Source organism: Homalodisca vitripennis, chromosome X (genome assembly GCF_021130785.1).
Source record: "Homalodisca vitripennis isolate AUS2020 chromosome X, UT_GWSS_2.1, whole genome shotgun sequence".
Taxonomy (NCBI): domain Eukaryota; kingdom Metazoa; phylum Arthropoda; class Insecta; order Hemiptera; family Cicadellidae; genus Homalodisca; species Homalodisca vitripennis.
In genome coordinates, this window is record NC_060215.1 from 94401581 (window position 1) to 94423735 (window position 22155).

At 30.2% G+C, this 22155-nt stretch overlaps 1 protein-coding gene across 7 annotated transcripts in view; it reads right to left on the reverse strand.

The window, feature by feature from the left end:
- LOC124369581 (epidermal growth factor receptor kinase substrate 8-like protein 1) overlaps positions 1 to 22155 on the reverse strand; it is a 104632-nt gene that overhangs the window by 45471 nt on the left and 37006 nt on the right. For all 7 annotated transcript variants that reach the window (XM_046827620.1, XM_046827618.1, XM_046827617.1 and 4 more), the window contains 4 exons: positions 10309 to 10492; positions 8649 to 8769; positions 7384 to 7619; positions 5256 to 5418 (listed from right to left, as the gene is read on the reverse strand). In XM_046827620.1, coding sequence (XP_046683576.1) covers positions 5256 to 5418; positions 7384 to 7619; positions 8649 to 8769; positions 10309 to 10492 — 704 coding nt within the window. The remainder of the gene's footprint in view (positions 1 to 5255; positions 5419 to 7383; positions 7620 to 8648; positions 8770 to 10308; positions 10493 to 22155) is intronic.

Genomic DNA, 22155 nt, shown 5'->3' on the forward strand with positions numbered 1-22155 from the left:
CCGACCAGACAGTCCAGTGATGCAGTGGATGGGCAGACCATCAACCCACTAACCCAGCAGGCCAGTGGTTTACCGACCAGACAGTCCAGAGACACAGTGGATGGGCAGACCATCAACCCACCAACCCAGCAGGCCAGTGGTTTACCGACCAGACAGTCCAGTGAAGCAGTGGATGGGCAGATCATCAACCCACCAACCCAGCAGGCCAGCGGTCCACGAATTGGACAGACCACAGACACACTACACAATCAGGATAACGACGCATCGGATGAGTCTAGTGAAGTGGTGCTAAATGAATTTCTTGAGTGCTCTGATTATGGAGAAATTCTTTTAGCAGAGCACAATGTGGAGGCAGGTCTGACTTAGCACTGGGGTTGTCCAAGTGTACCTCTGGGACGTGGGAGAAGCAATTCTCTATTTTTCACCAAAATGTACAGCATTTGCCATCACGAATCAATCTATTAAAAGTAATAGCAGATGAAATTCAACCAGATATAATTGCCCTAACAGAACACAAAATGACATATTCAGAACTTGAAGTTTTAAATATTACAAATTATAACAAAATTTCACATTTTTCTAGAGTTACCTCTATTGGAGGAGGTACCCTGATTTTAGCTAGAAATTATATTAAATGCAATACATTTTTAATTCCCTCTATACAATCACTGCTGACTGAGAAAGAGTTTGAATGTTGTCTTACAGAGGTGCATGTTGGCACATACTCTTTTGTGTTGGCCTGTCTCTACAGAAGTCCTAAATATTGCTACATTGATCCTTTTTTGTCTAAGTTGGAGGTTTTGTGTAATATCTTGTGTAGTAAATTCAAAAATACTGTATTAGTAGGAGATTTCAACATTAATGTTTTGAATAAGGATACTGTTTACAACAAATTCAATAGTATTTTAAAATCGTTTAACTTACATGATAGATTTTCCAACCAGGGTCACTTTAGAATCACAAACAGCAATGGACAATATTATTACAAATCTACCTTCTAATAAAACTAGAGTCTCTGGCATCATAACACACATTTCCGACCATGATGCACAGATAATTGAAATTTTAGATCTTGGTGAAAGGCAGAACAGTGTAACGAATAAATATATTAGAAAATTTACACAGAGTAATATTAAGTCATTCTTAAGCAGCCTAGCAAATACGGCATGGTCGGATGTCTACCAAGCACCAGTGCGTATGAAATATGATGTGTTTTATTCTATTTTTAGTTATAATTTTGAAGTACATTTTCCTAAATTGATAGTCACCAAAAAAGAAAATCACAAAAGTAAATGGATAACTGATGAAATTAAATACAAGCAGTGTAAATTGAAAGACTTAGAAAAAAAACTGTAGGATACTTAAGGATATAAAATTAAAATCAAAAGTTAAAGAAATGAAAAAGGAATTGAAAAATGCTATATATATATATTGAAAAAAAGCAATACTTTGATCAAAAGATTAATAATTCTTGCAACATTTCAAAATCAACATGGCAATTAATTCAAACAGAAATAAATAAAAATCCAGTTTGTAAAAAAAATATTACAGTTTTTAGAGATATAAACAAGGAAGTTGTAAGTGATCCAATACAGGTTGGAAATATATTTAATACGTTTTTTGTAAACGTAGTTGATAAAACAGTATTACCCAATTTACCTTTTAGAAATGAAAAACAATTAAATTTTCCACATGCTCATACGACAAATAATAGATTTAGATTTAATCAGATTTCAGAAACTCATTTAAAAAAAATTGTCATGTCTTTTGAAAATAAACCATCATCTGGAAATGATGAGGTTACTATACAACTAATAAAACAATCTCTTCCATTCATTTTACAGCCATTAGTCCACTTAATAAATTCATCTCTAATTTCAAGCTATTTTCCGAATCAACTAAAGATTGCCAGATTAATCCCAATTATCAAAAAAGGTAACCCAAATGACCCCTCATGTTATAGGCCAGTGTCTCTTCTTCCTGTGTTTTCTAAAATATTTGAAAAAGTAGTTTATATTCAATTAGTGAATTATTTAGAAAACAATAAATTATTAGATAAGCAACAACATGGCTTCAGATCGGGAAAGTCCACTACTACCGCTGGCATTGACTTTATTCAGTCAATAATCAACTCGGTGGATAGGGGTGAAAAGGTAATTGGAATTTTCTTGGATCTCACACGGGCATTTGATAGCGTCTCACATCAAGAACTTCTTCTAATCTCTCTTAACAATCTAGGTATTCAAAATAGAGAATTGAATAACTTAGTTATTCAATTCATAAGAGTTAAATATGAATTGGTTTGAATCATATTTAACAGAGAGGAATCAATACGTGGAAATAGAGCACACATCATCTAAATTAAAACCAAGCAGGTGTCACATTATAAGAAAATATAAGTCTGAAATAGAAACCATTAAATACGGAGTCCCTCAAGGATCCATTTTGGGCCCATTACTTTTCCTCTGTTACATTAATGGACTACCTAAGGTGGTTCCGCAGGACTGTGGCATTTGTTTGTTTGCAGATGATACCAACATCACCATATCAGGTAATTCAGAAGAAGATATAGAAATATCTTCTCATATTAGTCTAAATTTAGTTAAACAATATTTAGATAACAAACAATTACTCTTAAATTCAACTAAATCAAATTTCATTTCGTTTTCCACTCAACAATCAAGAATAACACCCAAATTTGATATTAATTTAAATAATAATGATATATCCCAAGTTGAGCACACAAAATTTTTAGGACTCATAATTGACGAGAATCTGTCATGGAACAAACACCTGAGCACGTAATTTATAAAATGTCTTCTGGTATCTATGCACTCCGACAGATGTCGCAGATTTGTAGTATACAGACATTGCGGACTATATATTTCTCACTAGTACATTCACACTTAGCCTATGGAATTAGTATATATGGTGCAACGACAAAGAAAAATTTAGACAAAATTTTACGCCAACAAAAGAGAGCTCTTAGAGCAATGTTTAGACTAAAAAAAACAGAATCTGTCAAAAATTTGTTTTCAGAACACAAAATTTTAACTGTTTACAGTCTATACATATATGAGACAGTGATATATATAAAACAAAATGAGAGAAATGCAAAACCTACAAAAATTTTACATCATTATAATACTAGATTTAAAAGAAATGTCCCTCAGCACAAACTAGAATTTTTCAAAAAAAGAACTGATTTTATGGGCCATAAATTTTTAACAAAACTACCAACAAAAATAATAAATGAACAAAATCTTATTAAAATGAAAAAAGAGTTAAAAATATATTTGATAAATCTGGCTCTGTACTCCCTTGATGAGTTTTGGGAGGGAAGGTAGATAGGGAATGCCTGGTATATAATTTTAGTATTTCATGTATATAAGCTTCTGGATTGTTTATTTCTTATTACATTGTATAATTTTAATTTTAAATGACATATAGATTAATTAGTATATTGTAAAAAACTTATTGACACTATTCATGTACACGCTGTACTATGTACGAATAAAGAATTTTTGAATCTTGAAACTGTTTGTTTACATTCTCCCGCGTACCGCGCTAATTGCGCACGCAGCGATGAGTCAACTGGTTCATTCGGCAATTGTTATTTTGTCAGCTGGATTGTGTTCTGTCTGGTTTATTGTTTGTTTGAGTTCGTTGTAATGATGGTTGTGTATATGACACAATAATGGTAAGTTTTTTGTGCGTGGTTACGTAATGGATCGTAATTTCCGCGATCGTTCATTCCGAACTGGTTCATTCTGCTATTGTTATTTCGTCAGCTGGATGGTGTTCTGTCTGGTTTATTGTTTTTTGAGTTTGTTGTAATGATGGTTGTGTATATGACACAAACAATAGAAAATTAACCCTTTGCACGCCGTAGACGAAATAATCCGCGATGTTGTTTGGTCTTATAACGCCAAAGACGAAATAATCCGCCGATCGATAAAAATATATTTTATTACTGTTTTTTAAGTTTATAAGTTCAATACATAAGCCACAATACAAAGTAATGTACTGGCTTGACCAAATAGTCCAGTTGCAGCTGTCAGCTGGCCGCAGTAGGTAAACAGTAATTTGTTTTGTTGCTGGCAGCTGTTCTCTCACTCCCGTCTGAACGCCGATGACGATACTATCCGCCATTACCGACTGTCAGTGGAGCACGCATTGTGCCTTTGGGAAATGTTCTTGCGTTGTCATTCCTTATACAAACAGTTGTAAAAAGTTATTTTTACCATGTTTTAGGTGTTATAATAAAGATTTTATTGTTTCTTTTCTGTTGAGTAATTATGGCTGCAAGTCATGTCCCGAGACCCCATGGCTTCTACCCGATTTTTGTTTTGAAGTTTACCATACAACTGTATAAATCTAATATTATCAGAACTTATAAAACTAATCAAGATCAGCATATTACACTTTATATGTTTTCTTATCCTTGTACATAGATTTCATATTTTTCATCACATGCATTTGATTACTCTGTAACCTAAATTTGATTTTGATTGAAATATTCCATTATTACGAAAAAATTTGATTATTTTAATACAAGTATTACATTATTGTAAAATCTACTTTTTTGTGTGACTATTAGTCATTAGGAATGAATAAAAAATTTAGCTTTAAGGAATTTTCATTTTTATTTTTTCACCTTAAATAAGCGTAATCTAAAAAATGACTAAATTTATATCGGCGTTCAAAGGGTTAATATGAACTAATAGTTAAAAGATTGTACAAATCCAAGTGAGCTTTGAAGTTCTTACTTTTGATGGTAAGTAGCACTTTCGAAAGTCAGTGTATGATTTTTGTATCGTTTACCACATTTAAAAATAAATACCTTATAAACTATGTGTTGTTTTACTTTTACTCCGAATTAAATGCTCTTTCTTTTTTATATTTTGGATTTTGCATATCACTAACAACAACAATTTTACAAATCAAAAACTTTGAACTAACTTTTCTTTTTTCTAAAAAAAAGTTTTTTCATGAAGAGGTAGAGTAAGGATATTTTTTTTTGTTTTAATTATATTATGTGAAAAATGTTCCTTGAACAATGCTGAATAAAAAAATATATAATATGACATAGGTACTTTATAGTGAACATGTAATAATAAAATAAATATAAGGCAATGTTTTAAGTACTAAAATCACTCCGCCACTGAGAGAAATATGACCGCCAGTTCCAGGGTTAACAACAAAATATGATAGAGGTAATTTATTTGATTTCTTATCTATTAAATATATCTTACGTCTTGCTGAGCAGCTCTTATTTCTTCGGCTCGCGTACGTTTGGCTTCCGAGGCAACAGCAGAGCCGATGGCAGCACCCACCTGCTCCCTCTCATCCGTCACTGGATAGCCATCAATACAGACAGGGTGATAAGGGGGTGGAGCATATCCCTTCCATTGCTCTCTGCAATGTTAAATACAAGTCTTTAGTCAGTTCTTGTAGATCCTTCTAATGTGGAATAAATTTACAAATTTTCATCTCTGATGTTAACTTTCATGATCACTCAAAAAGTCACTTATACCACAAACTAAAGGAAAACTAAAATAAAAAATCTCTCAGCTGGAAATCATCCCATAATACAAAACTTAGGAGGTTATAAGTCTTGTATAGGAACTAAGAACTCAGTAAACACACACACACAGACATATATTGCTTTGATATGCAAATTACTCACTAAGACAGCTATTTGAAAAATAGTGAAAATAATAAATTGTATTTCAACAAGTGTTGCCCACAATAGGTATTATTGAATGTAGATAGAAAGATATAACACATGTTCATTATGTAATACATGTACTGGTCAAATAACAGGATTGAATCATTATGCAACAGTGTACAAAGGATCTTATTACTTTCCTATAACATGAGCACAAGATCATAAGATTTCTTAAACAGTTATTTTTTTAGATCATAACATTTTTTTAAATAAGTTTTTTTAGTCAAATATTTCGTTATAAAAAATAGAGATCAAATTATATAAAATGTTATTGTTTATTTTAGACAAAGATTTATTTTTTACGCATTTTAACCTAAACAATTTTATTTTACTTCAGGTGTATTATTTATGTATCTAGGACAAATATATCAATCTTTAAAAATAATTGTGCTTGAAAATAACAGCTCATTAGTATAAAAATAAATAGTTATGTCAGAAAATATTTAAATAAGAAACTGGTTATAAAAGCAACTGATATTAAACTAACTGAGTTTAATTAGAATGACCCTAATGTGTCGATTTAGAGGAATTCATGCATTTTTTAAAGAATTCACAATTATGACCTTACAATGTTACAATGTATGTATATTTATAACTGTATACCGGATGCAAAAGAACATTTAGGTAATTAATAAACGCATTAATATGTACATTGATATAGTATAAGGCAGCAAAATATAAGCCCCAGCAATTCTCTATAAAATTACAGGAAACAAAAATGTGCTACATCTACATGAAAATTCAATTATTTAATGAATTGGCTGAAAGTGCATGGGAAGTTATTAATAGGTTTATAATTATTTTTAATTAAATTGCTAAAATAAAAGTGTTTTTTACAGCACTGGTGAGTATCTGGTCTGTGATATTAGTGATGTACAATTAATTGTCCATATTAAATATTTATTATTTTATTCATACTTTGTATTTCATTACTACATGTGTATTTGTAGAATTTTTTGTTGTAATCTTGTTGTGATGTTGTTGATGGTTAAATAATTATTATTGTGATGTACCCGCTTGTTAACTGTTTTTGGTTGAATCCATGTTTGATGTATGAGTATGAATAGGTTTTAAGATGTAATAATTGACCATGATAATAAAAATTTAACCATGTCTATTGAACCATCTTTATCAAATGACAATAATGATCTGAATCTGATAAATAGTGACAGAGAAGATCTTGTAATTTAGCTGGGTAATATCAAAATCTAAATCTGTGTACAAACATTTAACTGCTTTTAAAATGTCGGTTATTGAATAGGTCACATATCACTTTGCATGTCCAATCATATTTTAAATGGTAATAATACTAATAAAATTAAATAGTACAGATAATAAGTATTAAATATAGAGTAGCCAAATAATTTTCACTTTTGAAATATACTTAATGAAGTCACTATTAAATTATGAGCATTTACAGCAGGTAATTCATTTCTGAATAAAACTTCCATTAGAGCTACAAATAATACAGTTATAATAAACTTATTTTGTCCAATTGTGCTATTATTAAAACCTCATGAGGTTTCAATGCAGCAAGAATATCACTATATTTTGCTGCATTGGTAAAACTGAAATTGAATAAAACTATGCAGGTAAATTCGATTTGCCAGTGAGGTAAAATCACAGCAACTGAGAGGTTAACTGTTACTTACCTAGGAATGAGCCAAGCATCCCCCAACGAGTGCCAGAGCTCTGTCTCTTTGCTAGTTACGCAGTTTATTAGCAGGTTGACTGCCTCTTGTGACAGCAGGGGGGAAACAACCTTGCTGGGCAAGTTGGGACCGTAATGGGTGTCATGGGAAGCATCCACGATCAGTGCCAAGGGTGTGAACAAGAAGTGCACCAACTCTGGAGCATTTGGGTCATGGATGTGGTGCTTCAGTTTTGCCTGTATACCATTAATAACAATTCAGTAAAATAATTTTCTTTTATAGTTTTATAATACATATAATGATTTAGGGACAGTGTAAAATTAATTTAGCAGTTAACTAATTTCAATTCATAATTAACTGTTGCGAGGAACAAAAATAGAACATCTCAACAATGTATTGTTTTTTCAATTAAGTTTAACATTTTTGTTAAGCCTTATAGTTTGACATACATAATTTGAAATAAATACAATAAACTGATACATTGTAAATCATTATTATTGCTTTAAAATGTTTGGTTTAAATGGCTGAAGGAACATTTACATAATGCCCCAAATTTAATCATGTGAATTCAGTATATTGAACCATTTCTAAGTTACTATAGATTTTAAAATAATGACTAAGTTTGTATAATCAAGTCTACTACGCAGACACATATGTCTATATAATTACCATGTTAAATTAGCCAAATTTTGATTAACCAAATAAAAAACAAAATATTGGACATTGGGTTTTGAATTTGAGTACTTATTATAGGTATCTTTTAAAGTATTAAAATTTTTACTTTGATATGTATATGTCTGATATACATATTTTCATTCTTTCAAAATATTGTTTTTCTTGTCATTTAATATTTTACTACATCACATATATATATATATATATATATATATATATATATATATATTTTTGTATAAATGAACAAAATTTTATTTTTGTTAACTGTCATGTTAGGAATATGTAGGTAAAATTAACTAAAAAATTACAAAAAATAATAACAGAAACCATCTGTATTTCATACAATGTTACTAACGAAAGATCAAAACAAAAAAGATTTTTATGAAATTGGGCACAAAATTGTAAACCACCATGTACCCACATATGATGTATATGTTATTGACGATTGAGTAATTATCATCTGAAATATAAAGTTAAGTTACTACAAACTCACTATATACAATGAAAATAGTAGATTATTTAATTAGTGATGATGTTACTTGGATAATACTACTTTAGAACAGACAAACAGAGCGATTGAAAAGACTTACAAGCAAATTAAACGACAGCTTAAACTTTTGGAAGATATCAACGAACTCTGCCTCTGGGGGTGGTTTGGCTCGCATAGTGAGCATGCCATCACCCATATCTTTCCTCTTGGACTTGCGATTTCTGGAAATGATAAAACATGTAAATATTTAAAGTAAAAAGTGCGGTAAGTAACAGATCTTTTATGCACAAATTGCTTAAATTTTATAAAAGCTCACTGACTCATCAAGTTATGATATATCATAACTCCCACGGTTAACCCAAAAACACAGTTAAAAATAAAGGGAGCCATTAACAATGTTAAACTAGTAATTAATTGCTAAATAAATTGGTTTTCGGTTAAACTTACCTAATAAGAACATTTGTGATCCATTTATATTGTCTATTTAGTTGAGAATCAAAATAAAGTTACATAATTTAATAATACCCACAAAAATTAATAAAAACGTACAAAATTTTTTATTTTACTGATGAGTTATGATTACTTATTATTCCATTGGAAGAAGTCAATCATTGTTTTGAGTGTTTTTGCAATAGCTTCCTTCCTTGTTATTGTCGAACATAACTTCCACAAAACCAGTTTGTCACAAAGTAAACCGTCTTACTGCCCCTTCAAATAACCTACCAATCACTCAATGTGCTTTATTCATCTTGGGCTCAGTCAGCAAACCCTCCTCGAAAACCAAGGGGAGAGTCTAAAAATAGCTATAACCACAACACTTGCTACTAGTGAACAGGCAGATGGACACTGGCCAGTGCACAGGCTACATGTGTCTGTCTTGTGTTGTTATTACGACTGCTCTTTTTTGCTCACTACACTGCAATGCCAATTGTTATTTTAAAAAGTTATCTCACCTTATCTACAAATGCTGCATGATGGTTCTGTATCTGATATTTACAATTAGTATTATTAAAACTCAATTTAAATTAAAATAAAGCAAAATTTCACAAAAGTGATACACAATTGTTTCCAATTTGCATTCACCATAGAATAATTTTTTTTCACCAAAATTTATCCCAGCTAATCCACAACATGGTTATATGTATACGAGTGTGCGTGTATATATATATATGGTTTTGATAATTGAAATAAAATTTATAATAAATTTTCTGAAAACAGAAAAATTTAATTTTTTAACACTACGTAAAACACGTTGTAACAGGTCATATCACTACATGAATCACAGGCATTTAAAGTAGGAATTGTGTAATTCTTTAACGAGACAACCCCCCCCCCCAAAAAAAAAACTACTGAGGATAAAATTTGACTTTTTATAGCATGTATATGAGTCACAAGTTCAGAAAGTAATCTTTATGATTTTTGACTTAAGGAAATAAACATTTTTCAAATGAAATTTAACTTAAGAAAATAACATGTTTTTTAACAAAACAATGTTATTATGTTAATGAAACATATGTTGTTACAAATAAAAAACACTTAATTTTGTCATATCATTTTGCAATGCAATCATTTTTCATATACATACACACACATGAACACTAATAAAAATCACTGTTCATTAAAAAAAATAGATACTTTTCTCAGAAAAGTAAATAATTTTAAGGCCATACCAATTCTTTGACCATCAATTTAATACAGCATTAATTCCACTTCACTTTTGTCTAACTCTTTGGATTAGTTGAAATAGCAAAAGAGAATACCTTTTCCTACGTTCAAGTTCTCTGGATGCAGCTGCAGCATGTTGAAGTCTGGCAATGAATTTCTCAATGTCATCGAAACAATGGTTCAGTATGGCTACGTCCCTACCATACTTCTCGCTGGATGTGGAGCTTGTCTCATCATCACGGCCGACGCCCAGCTCACTACCCCCACGGCCTTCTGGATCTGACAACAGACATCCAGACACTTTACAATTGTCATTCATCAATTTAAAAAATACAGTGGCATTTCATTGCTAAACAAGACTTACACATCACATGTAGCATTACACAGTGATTTTTAGGTAGTTTTCAATAAAAGTTCATTAATAATTCATAGACTCCATAACCTTTAATATCGTATTACAAATCTTGAATTGACTTCAGTTGTACTTTTAATGTCAAATTTGTAGACAACTTAATGTAAATAACTTAAAGACTGTTAAAATCAAATAGCAGAAATTTTAGGAAGATTCCATAAAACACATAACTAAAGCTAACAAAGTTAACTACTATATAGGTATTTTGTAAATTTGAACAAAGTGTTAAAGTTTTAGTTCAACAACTCGAACTTAGATACAGTGTCAATTATGGAGTATTCACACATGCAACTGTGACTCATTCACCCATTGCTCTGTCAAGGTGACTCACATGTATACTGTAAGTGCATGTCCAGGAACTCCATACATTTGAGTGAATGTGACACTCACCAGAAAGACGGAAATATTTTAAGAACTCCATTGTGTAAGTGATATTTCGATATGGTGTGAACCATAAAAATTAAATTTCTGTTAAGATACCACCAACATAAGCCTAAGAACTATGATGAATTGGTGTGCTTGTATCTATTACACAGTGAATTCATCTCATAGCGTTTATGAAATTGGTCAGGGTTTTTGGAGGACAATTACAGCGAACCTCACCATTGTGGTTCTAAATACTAGTGTAACTAACAATGATGTCTCATCATCCAACCATTCTGTAGTGAGCCTGCCGTGCTATCATAGTTTCTGCCCTACTTATTTAGCTGGAAATAATTCCTTCCTGCCACCTATACAATTTCTTCTTTTCTTACTAACATTCTTAGATTACTATCAGTTTCATTATAATGCAAACACAAGCAATGTTAGGCTGGTAACATTCCTAATTATGTTACTCCCAATAATATCAAATTTAAAAATTAACAAAGCTATAGGACCCAAGAAACACAACTAGGAGAACTATGTGAACAGGCTTTCATACTGTTTGTTTATTATGTCAGACAAACAGAGATATACATATTCAGTCAAAAATGGGAAGTGTGTTATTTGTGATTTAAATTTTATAAAATAATTTAAATGGATATTTTTTTTATAATTAGAATTATTGTTTCAATATGTTTACTTGATGGTCAAAATATAACAGTTATTATCATCATGACACAGTAACCCAAGAAAGTTTACCAAACCTTTGAATTAATAATAAAAATTAAAATAAATTATCTGAATTTAAGTGCTAATTGCACAAGTATAGTGATGGTTACTCTTTGTTAACTAGATCGTAAAACAAAAATTAATATAATTTATGATCACGTTTCTGATTCCATGTTATGTAGAAATACAATAAGCTTTTTCATCAAAAGTGAAAGGGGCTTATCCTTACTAGAAGAGAAGGGGAAATGCAACCCACAGTTGTCAGCAGAGATCTAAATGTGACATAGAGAAAGCATATCACAATCATTCTAAAGTGAAATCTGATGATAATAAATGTCTGTCCATACGTCATAAAATGGAGTATGTTCATCCTTAGTAAAATTGTTAGTATAAATCTACATAGGAAATGTTGAAACCTTACAGGAATGTCATGAGGTATGTCAAAACTATAAAATGTTTTTAGCAACTTAGATGTATATCAATATAATTTCAATAAAGATTGAATTACAAAAAGTACTTCCTCCGCTGGGACTTGAGTCCAGATCTCTCACTTGTCAGGTGAGCCAATATATATTTGTGTTTCATTGATAAGAAACTACAATCCTTCCTTAATGGAAATTCATATTGACATGTCCTGACATAATGCAATATTTCTTAAATTTATAAAAATGTTTTTAATTTTATTAATTTTTAATTTTCAAGTTTTCCTAGGTGTGCATATGTTCTTGCAATAACAAAAACACATTAACAGCACCACTTTTGTTTGTCCGGGTTTACCAAAGAAATCATTTCCATTATAAACAAGTGAGTTAAGGCAACTCAAGGTCGTGTCACAGTAAACACATTATATTGTATGTCCATCTCCTTTCTATGATTTCACTACAATAATATTTAATTTCACTTGTAAATTTTATTCGAACTACAATAATTTCAGCTATCATATCTAAGGAGGATATATATACATAGATTGATAATGATTAATTTACTCTTTCCTTATCAAATCAATACCGACATTAACATCCTTAGCAAAGTAGTATTATACAAAACAAAACTTTAACTTAAACCGTTTAAACTTAATATAATTTAACAATAAAATCAGAAATTTGAAGAAAATTAAAAATTAAAATCAAAAGCAATTTAAAGCATACAAGTTTTAAATCTTTAATGTAAAAAATAAATTTTAATCTAAATTAAAATAACAATTTTAAATTAACAAGAAAAAGTATCCACTGATGATTTTAATAATATCGTACAGCAAATTGTCTGAGAATAACTCTAATAACTTTGGAGTAGATGTCCATTTGAATCTAGCCATTAAAAGAAAGCAGAGGAGGCAGGCAACAATGGAGTTAATGCTGCGGACATAATGGAATTGCTGGTGGATAAATGCAACTCATTAATGGACTGGAAAGTGGAATTGATCCATTGGAATGGAGGGAGCTGCCACTGAATGGACTGTGCAGGTAGTGAAAGTGGCTCAGGTCTGGCAGGCCACTGCTCCCACACTTTCTGCATCTTACACCAGTGTATGGAGATTAGACAAAGCAATTAGCCCACCAACCCACCCACTACTAACACCTTCACTGTTACTTACTCACTCTAGCTTATCCTCTTTTGTAAAAAATCTTTTGAAAGTTCATTTCAAACATAAATAGAAATTTAGAAAACTTAATTACAAGATTGTTTAATTAGGTATTTATTCACAAATTTTATTAGCATTCTTCAAAGATCTGTTACTATAAATTTGATATCTCTTAAACATTTTAGAGAGTTCTTGCATGAGACTTTCAGATTGGAACTTATTTTGTACTTTAGAACCAACATTAATAATTATTCGTCATGCTTAAATAATAAGTTGATTGAATTTTCATTACTTTAAAAAAAAATTACAGCTTCAGTTCATAAAATAAAAATTTGATTGGATTTTGATTATTTTGCAAAAATTATAGCTTTAGTGCGATTTCTCAATGAAATAACAATTAGAATGGTTTTTATTAGTATACTTTATAAAAAAACTACAGTTTCAATATGATTCTTGTCTAATATAACAACTTGATTGAATTTGGAATACTTTGCAAAAATACAGGTTTAGTACGACACAACAATTAACTTATATACATATATAAAGTGTGTGTGTGTGTGTGTGTGTGTGTGTGTGTGTGTGTGTGTGTGTGTGTGTGTGTGTGTGTGTGTGTGTGTGTGTGTGTGTGTGTGTGTGTGTGTGTGTTTTAAGCATGGTTATATATTTATAATGAAATAAAATTCATTGTGTTTAAAAATGGACTTAAAAATAAAATATATATGTTTACTTGGTCTAGCTTTTCTTAACAAATATCCAAGTAAAAAGTTAACCTTATTTAAACCGATTTTTAGTCAAGAATAAAGTAAAGTATTCAAATAGAATATAGTATTCCCGTTCTGTAACATTGGTCAGTACATAAAACCAAAAGTTGTCTTCATTTAGCAAGTCAGCTCATCTAAAGTTTTTTTACTAATTTTTATCTTCCTTTGTTTTTAAGTTAAAAACTGGTTTCTGACTAATTATTTTTTAGTAAATTATTATAAATGTATAGTTTATTATTATTATATTCCATCAGATAAAAAAACTACAACTCATGGAATTACAGAGTGATTATCATAATAAAATTACAGCTTTAAAAAATATAAAACAGGGATTAAGTCTTAGAACAACAGCTTGCTCCTGTATTTTATACTTATTCAGTGTTTTTTGTAAAAGTTTGTGACAATGAAAAGATAATAATTCTGTTAGTTCTATTTTACTAACAAATGAAGACAGTTTTTAATCTAAAATGAGCTAAGTGTGAAATTTGGAGCTGATGTGTGAACACACACCCCAAGGTGTGAGCTAGTGAGGGCACACAATGAGCAGAAAGTGAAGAATGCACTGATCATTTAGTCCACTTCTACTTTCTCTCACTAATTGACACCTAAAATATTACACTGCACAATCTTTACTTGCTATATGCAAACATAAACCTTGACTCTGTTATATTGTTAGATAAAATTTTAAATATAGTAATTTGTAAAAATGCTGAACTTGTGCATCAAATTTTAATTTTTTCTAGGCAATGTAGTTTAAATCCTGTAGAACTAACTAATTTTAATATATAATCCGATAGTATGCATTATAATACACAAAAGTTCTTAGGCCACATATTGAAAGCATTTACCAGGAATGTCTATGAAGAAATTGTTATTAAAATATTAAATAAGAATAATTGTGTTAATCTGGGTTTTAATGCCTATAAAATGACACTCTTATAACATATATTGCATATTGTTTGAAAGGGGCTTTATTGCTCTTAAAAGCTGTATTTTCTTAGAAGAAAACAATAACTATGTAAACTTCTCCAGTTTCATTAACTATATAAACTTCAGTTTAAACTTGGAAAATTTAAGCAAATAAACTTGACACAATATATTATATGATTTAAACAGAAGTACACAAAGAAATAAAATTGAAATATTAAGTAAGTAGGTCCAGCCACTGTCAGTTAATAACCAGAGTGACAAAAACAGTGCTGTAATTGGATTAAAATAGTGGTAAAGTGTACTGCTATTACAAAGTATATTAAAACTTTAATGTTTCCAGTTAGAAGCAACACTAATGAAATAAGTAGCTGTAGCAACCCTTGGCAGTGACATAGTGATAGGTGGTAGAGGACGCTTGCCTTTGCATAATTGTCAGAAAGATATAAGGTCTGTCTCGATGTGGCTTTTTAGTTGAAGGAGATAGTCTTGCTGTAATGATCAGCTGGTAGGGGGCTGAAGTGGAAGTCCCTTGTGTAGCATTAATTCTTAGAAAAGTAGAAGGGCTCAGTTTTGCTAGTTCATGCCAGTCCATTGATAAAGGTTTCCAGTCTTGCCTTAGCAGTAAAATAATACAGGGGTTCAGTATCACTATGACTACCAGGTAGCAGGATTCTCCCAAGTCAAGCTGTGGCAATCAGGCGGTGGGTGCTCTAGTCAAACAATGGTAGTGAGTGAGGCTGAGTCTAAACAAGCAGGCCTAGTCTTGTAATGATGGTCTGAAAGGTAGAGGTTCCCATTCAAGACATGGCTGTAAGACTACGGGGTTCTTCATGATGATAGGGGGTCCAAATTTCACCATAGTGGTCATGTGGTAGGAGCCCATGGAGCAATTCATGGCAAAGTGGCATTAGGTTAATAATTTGATTATTTATACGTAACTCTATACGTAGCCTTGATTTATCAATAAATTATATGTGCTTTTATACTGCAATAATTTCTTCAGTTCATTTTTTATTTTAATAAACATTTAGGCCAAGCTAGAGTATCCAACACTATCCAATGAAGTTGAAGCGAGTTAACATCATGATCTATAGATAGATATATGAGTAATGCATGTAGGCCAAAACACAGTATTGGGAGGCATCATGCAGATACCATGTTCCAGCTCTGTAGTGTGGTTGGCATGTGGTTAGCCTTGGCAGTAGTATTACAGAGCACAACTGTCTGTATGTCTGGGATAGGTCACTCGTTCACAAGGCCTTCAACAAATACCACATCTCTGCCTCTACTTCCTTAGTAATCAAACCTCCATACTCAACCATGATTTAAAATGTAATAATTAGTTAACAATGAATTTTCTAATGTCAAGAGTTCTATGTGTCTATTACAAAGACCATGCCACTAAATATTTAATAATTACACAAATATTAAGATATAAACCTGATCATTATTAGACTATACATAAACATCAGACAAAGATATATTTAAATCATCACTTCTAGTTCTGAACCATATTCTTTATTAAAGGTAAAGATAATAACTATATCCTTTTGCATAAATTAACTTTGGTGTAATAATTGATTTGGTGTAAATATATTTTTATCTTCTTCAAAATTTCATTCAGATGTTTCATTGAAACAATTTCAAATTCATATATTTAATCTTAGGTAAATTTGAACTTTTGCCAACACTTATCAATACATCAAGGTGGAAATATTTTAAAGATCTAGGTTTTGGTTTTTGTTTGGAGAAAGCAAGATAAATATTACAACAGATATTTTAATAAAATTTAAAAGTACATGTTTGTTAACTCTTCAGCGTAATGCTCATAATCACAATGGTGAAAAAAGTATATATTTTAAAATAGAAAAAAGTTATTTAGTTTTGAATTTGAAGACTTATGTTTTTTGAGAATATAAAAAGATTGCTGTATATAGAAGGAGAAGGGTTATTAAAATGAATATTGTTGGTCAATTTTAGTAGTTTCATTAAAATCTAGGTATATTAAAGAGCCAATTAAAATTAAACAATTTAAAAAATAAAATAAATTACATATTTGTAACATACAAAATCTTTATATTACAACTTATTATATGAATAGAATGTTACTATTACTGGCCTTCAGAACTCATTGCTAACAATTTAGATCTAGACCTGAGTCAAGTTTAAAATAAGACGTTACAAAGTTACTGTTTGGAACACACAAAATTAAGTAATAAATCTGTTAATACTTTTAAAGATGTAGGTACTCCCAAACCCAAATTTCCCTACAAAACTGAGTAAAGAGATTTCGCCCCCTTCCCTTCTCCAAATTTTTCCTACAAAACTGAGTAAAGAAATATATTGTAATATGTAATAAATTGTTAATTTCGGTACTGTGATTAATTTAGTTTTAATGTGCTCATATAAATTAAACTAATCTGCATGCAATAACTTAACCTATTGTGTGAAAAAATTTAAAAAAATATTTGTTTTGTTTCTTTGAATAAATGTAAAAAATACTCATAAAATTATCTATTAAGGTCAATTTTAACTTGTCTTTATAATTTATATACTAACTAATTATAAACTAACTTAATATACTATTTACACATGTTATAATAAACAAATTTATTTAAAATTTTCAGTATTTTATTTGACTTGACATTTATACTCAAATTAAACTAACGGATTAAATTTAAAATCAAGCTAGTCTCTTTATTAAGCTTATACAACAAGACCACATTAACAAGAAAGAATATTTATTTTGCATCATATTGCTTATAGGTTGAAACAATGGACAGTAGATTACGAAATATTTGGCAATAACAATTGGGCCAGGCATACCACTGATTATAATGTTACATAATAAAGTGACATAAAGACCTACTACTGTAAACCTGCCAATACGGGAGAGCCGGATGTCTTTTGTGTGGCATATCCGTGTAGGGGAAGATCCTGCCTGTCATGTTGGGAGCACACACTGAGTGACACAATCACATGTCTATAGCAACTGCTGCTGCTACTGACTGTCTGGAGGCTGACTAACCAGGCCACTCTGGAGTGAAAGTAAAGCCATGCTGTCAGTCCACCAGGACCAGAGTTGCAATTCTCCTCTCTTCTCCTTTCCTCTCACTACTGCTGTTTCTCCTTACCCCCTCCCCTTTATGTGTCACTCCTCCTCTCCCTCCATTTGGTGTTGGTCAACCTGGCATTGCATTTACTTGACGTTTCTTTCCCACAAGAAAGTTCCCTGACTTCTTTACTGCATACCATATAAGTGATGTTAACCCATGATAAGGCAAAACACACTTCTCTAATTGGAAGTTCGACATCAAGATTTAACTACTTGTGAATTTAAGTTTAAATATAAGTTAAGAAACAATTACACTTAAAATTAAAAAAATCTCAATTTAGATCAAATCGGTAAAAATTAATGTTATTGTTATTTCTAAATAATATTACTATGCTTTATTTAGTTTACGGATGAAAGGTTAACGATCGTATATATGTGTTTAATTATTTTACCACAAAAATTGGAAAATTGGTGGAATAAAGAATTTCAATAAATTATTTGATTATTTTAATAAAAATATTTCTTCTTAATTTCATTTTATCTCACTGTCAAAATAATCTGTTCTAATTTTAAAATATTTTATCAATCACACATTTTTATAAGAGAAAGAGGAATTTCAAAATATCAGTGACATTGTCAACTTTAAGTATAAGGCATAATTGTTTTGTTTTGCTGTTAATGTGGTGAGAGGGATGTTTGGTTGGAAAAATAGAATCCTAATATCTTAAATAACTATTTTTGGATAGGGCATGTGTGTGTGTGTGTGTGTGTGTGTGTGTGTGTGTGTGTGTGTGTGTGTGTGTGTGTGTGTGTGTTGTTGTTGTTGTTGTTGTTGTTGTTGTTGAATTGTTTTAGTGCTTTATGTTTCATATGTCACAGGTATGGGATTGGATGTCATATATTTACAGTGCTTGCCACCTATGGCTTAAGTGGAACCAAAATAAAAGGAAAAAAAAGTACTTGAAACTAGCTAATAAGATCTTGCATAGAAATTTTGATTCTATTTCAACTACATCAAAATCTACAGTAATGGAGGGAAAGTATTATAATACAGTTCATGCAAGAAAGATTAGAATGAATGATATATTAAAATGAACTGTAAATATTAATTTGATTCTCAAATAATTATTTGTTAATATGAATTTGCCTAAATATTAGTCAGCTGCCTAAATATGTTCAGTAACTATACCCATTCCCATTCTTAACATGTGTATATGAATATAAAGCCAAAAGCTTGTTCATGAGACTTAAGTTATTAGGTATATTTCAATTCAATCGTTATACCCAAAATTAGACGTGGTGAAAATTTCATATTTCAAATAGCAATTAAAGAAAACATTTTAATCTTATTCTTATAGTGGTGTCATATTAAAAATTGGGATTTTACCGTCTTGTAAGACAAATTTTATAACCATATTTCCTTATTTGTTCTTACTTTAACACTTATGAAAACAAAACAAATGGTTTGGGATATCTTTATTAATAACTTGATGTTGTTTGAGTTTCTTTTGAATTATTTTTTACATTTGCCATAAAAAATTGTCCCTAAATTTTTCCCTGATGAGTGACATGAGAAATATAAATGGAAAGGCAGTCGTGGGACTGACCAACTGAAGTGACTACTTATAACGCGGGCTGTGTATGTAAAATTTAAATTTCCTAATTATTAAATGGTTATTTTTTATTTCAAAATAATATGAGACACTCAAGTCTTTAACATAAAAAGTTGTATATTTTCTATGTATTTTATACATATTTTTGAAATATTTTGTATATTTCATATATTAAAATAATCACTGACTTCTAAATATTAAAGTAATAAATATTTATACATTTTCATTATTATCATTTATATTAGTTTCCATAATCATTCAGTATCATTTTCACTAAAATCTTGTATTTCTGAAATAATGACTTCATTTTCATTGTCATTAAATTCTAAAAATAAGATTAATGGTTTATAATAACTAAAATAAAAATTAAAAATTCTGGAATAAAATCTTGTTAAATATTTTGTAAACACAGCATATATTGTTGTTCAGTATTTTGTTGTACTTATGTTAAATAGAGTTAAATGACTTATATTTTAAAAAGTAATTAATGGTTTTGACTTCAGTAAAATTTGTATTAAAATCTGTATTTACGTAATTTATTTTTTAAGTGAATGTGAGGTAAGGAAGGCTCAATGTAATTGAGTAAAGGTTATAACTATAATAAACAGAAAGACTAATTTTCTTCCAGGATTAGGCTAAATTACACCACAGCTTTGTTAGCTGGAAAAGATCTTATCAATTTATTTTAAATCCTTTTTTAAATCTCATCAGGATGTAACTAGTAGTGAACTGGAATAGGAATTAATATTGACTGCGCTGAATTCAATTTAAATCTGATGAGGTTTAAATACTGATATTACATGATGCAGTAACTTAATCAATTTTACATTGGATTCATTAATAAATAAATTATTAGTTCATAGATTTATTGAAACCAGTATTTTACCATGTATTTTAGACTCTTTGCAACACTTATTTGGTGTTGGAAGTTTTTTAGTGTGATAAGTCAACATAGCTACTAATAGCAGAGTATGAATTGATTTTGTAAATTTTGACAGCTTTTAAATTGGAGCTTAAGTAACCTAACCCAAAAAATTCTATAACCAAGGAAAGTCTGCATAAGCAGAGATAGATCTAGACAATGCGATATTTTGGATAACATTTACGTCAATAATAATATGAGGAACCTGATCGAATAGTTAGAAAAGTAACCTGATCGAATAGTTAGAAAAGTAACCTGATCGAATAGTTAGAAAAGTAACCTGATCGAATAGTTAGAAAAGTAACCTGATCGAATAGTTAGAAAACAAATCATTGTAAAACACTACTAGACTAGAGAAGCATTTTGTCATTTTTCTTATTATATATAATGTTATGTGTTATTGTGGTTTATATTTCCCTTTTAATCTCTAACAGATTTTTCAATGACGTCAAAGTTTGTCAATTCAGATCACATGTTTAGATAATGGTTTGTTTATGTTTCGGTAGAGCTGTCATTCTACTTTGAAAACATGTGCAAAACATACATCCATAGCCTGTCAAAATAAGTAGTCACTTCAACAAGGAGCAACAGTAACCTCTCACTAGCACACCTGGATAGCCACTTAACGGAGATGAGACCCTGACATTGAAATAGCTGCGATAGTCCCACCCCTCGCGGCTACAGAGTGAGCAAGCGTGACGTGACGCAACACAAAAATTTTCTCCCATGCAAAGCATACATCCATAGTCCACCAAAAGTAGTTACTTTAAAAATAATTCAAACTGAATGAATTCAACGCTCCTTACAGATTTGACTTTGCCAAACAATGTTGGATGATAAGCAGCAACCAATTTCAGATAGAGAAAATGTAATAATAATTTTATATACGAGTAGAGTGGTGTATACATAGTAATTTCAAATTTCAATAATTACTTTTGAAAGAAGATTACTATTTATTTAAACCACATTAGGAAATTAAAACTTTTCCTCTCCCCATTTTGAGAAAAGATGTAATTTAAAAAATGCTCAGAATATATGCAGTTTAACTAATATCCTCTAAACTGTTTATTTTATTTTCATAATTAAAAGAACGAAAAGAAAGAGGTGGTGTACTATATTTCCTGGTATATTTTATAAATTTACAATGAAGTTTTTAATAATTTAATGGTTGTAGAGTTTTATGGGAAATCCAAAAAATCTACCTTAGTTGAATCGTTACGCCAATATTTTTGTCTGATTTTACCAAAACTATTAGTAAGGGTAGGTTATAGATAATTTATTGTTTATTTGGAGAATAACAATTTATTTATTGGATAAACAAACAAAATGTGATGTTGGCAAATATTTTCTTTGAACCATGTTTATGCATTCAAATATGTTTCTGTTCTCTAGACAATACTACTTACCACATCTTCATTACATCTATTTTAAAGCAATGCATTGTGATATTTATTAACAAGCAAACATTATATAAAATTTAAATTTGATGCATACTGGACTTTGTGCTCAAAACAATTCAGCTATTGCATACAGTTTCATTTAATACAAGATTCTTTTTGTATTTGTGTTTCTTAA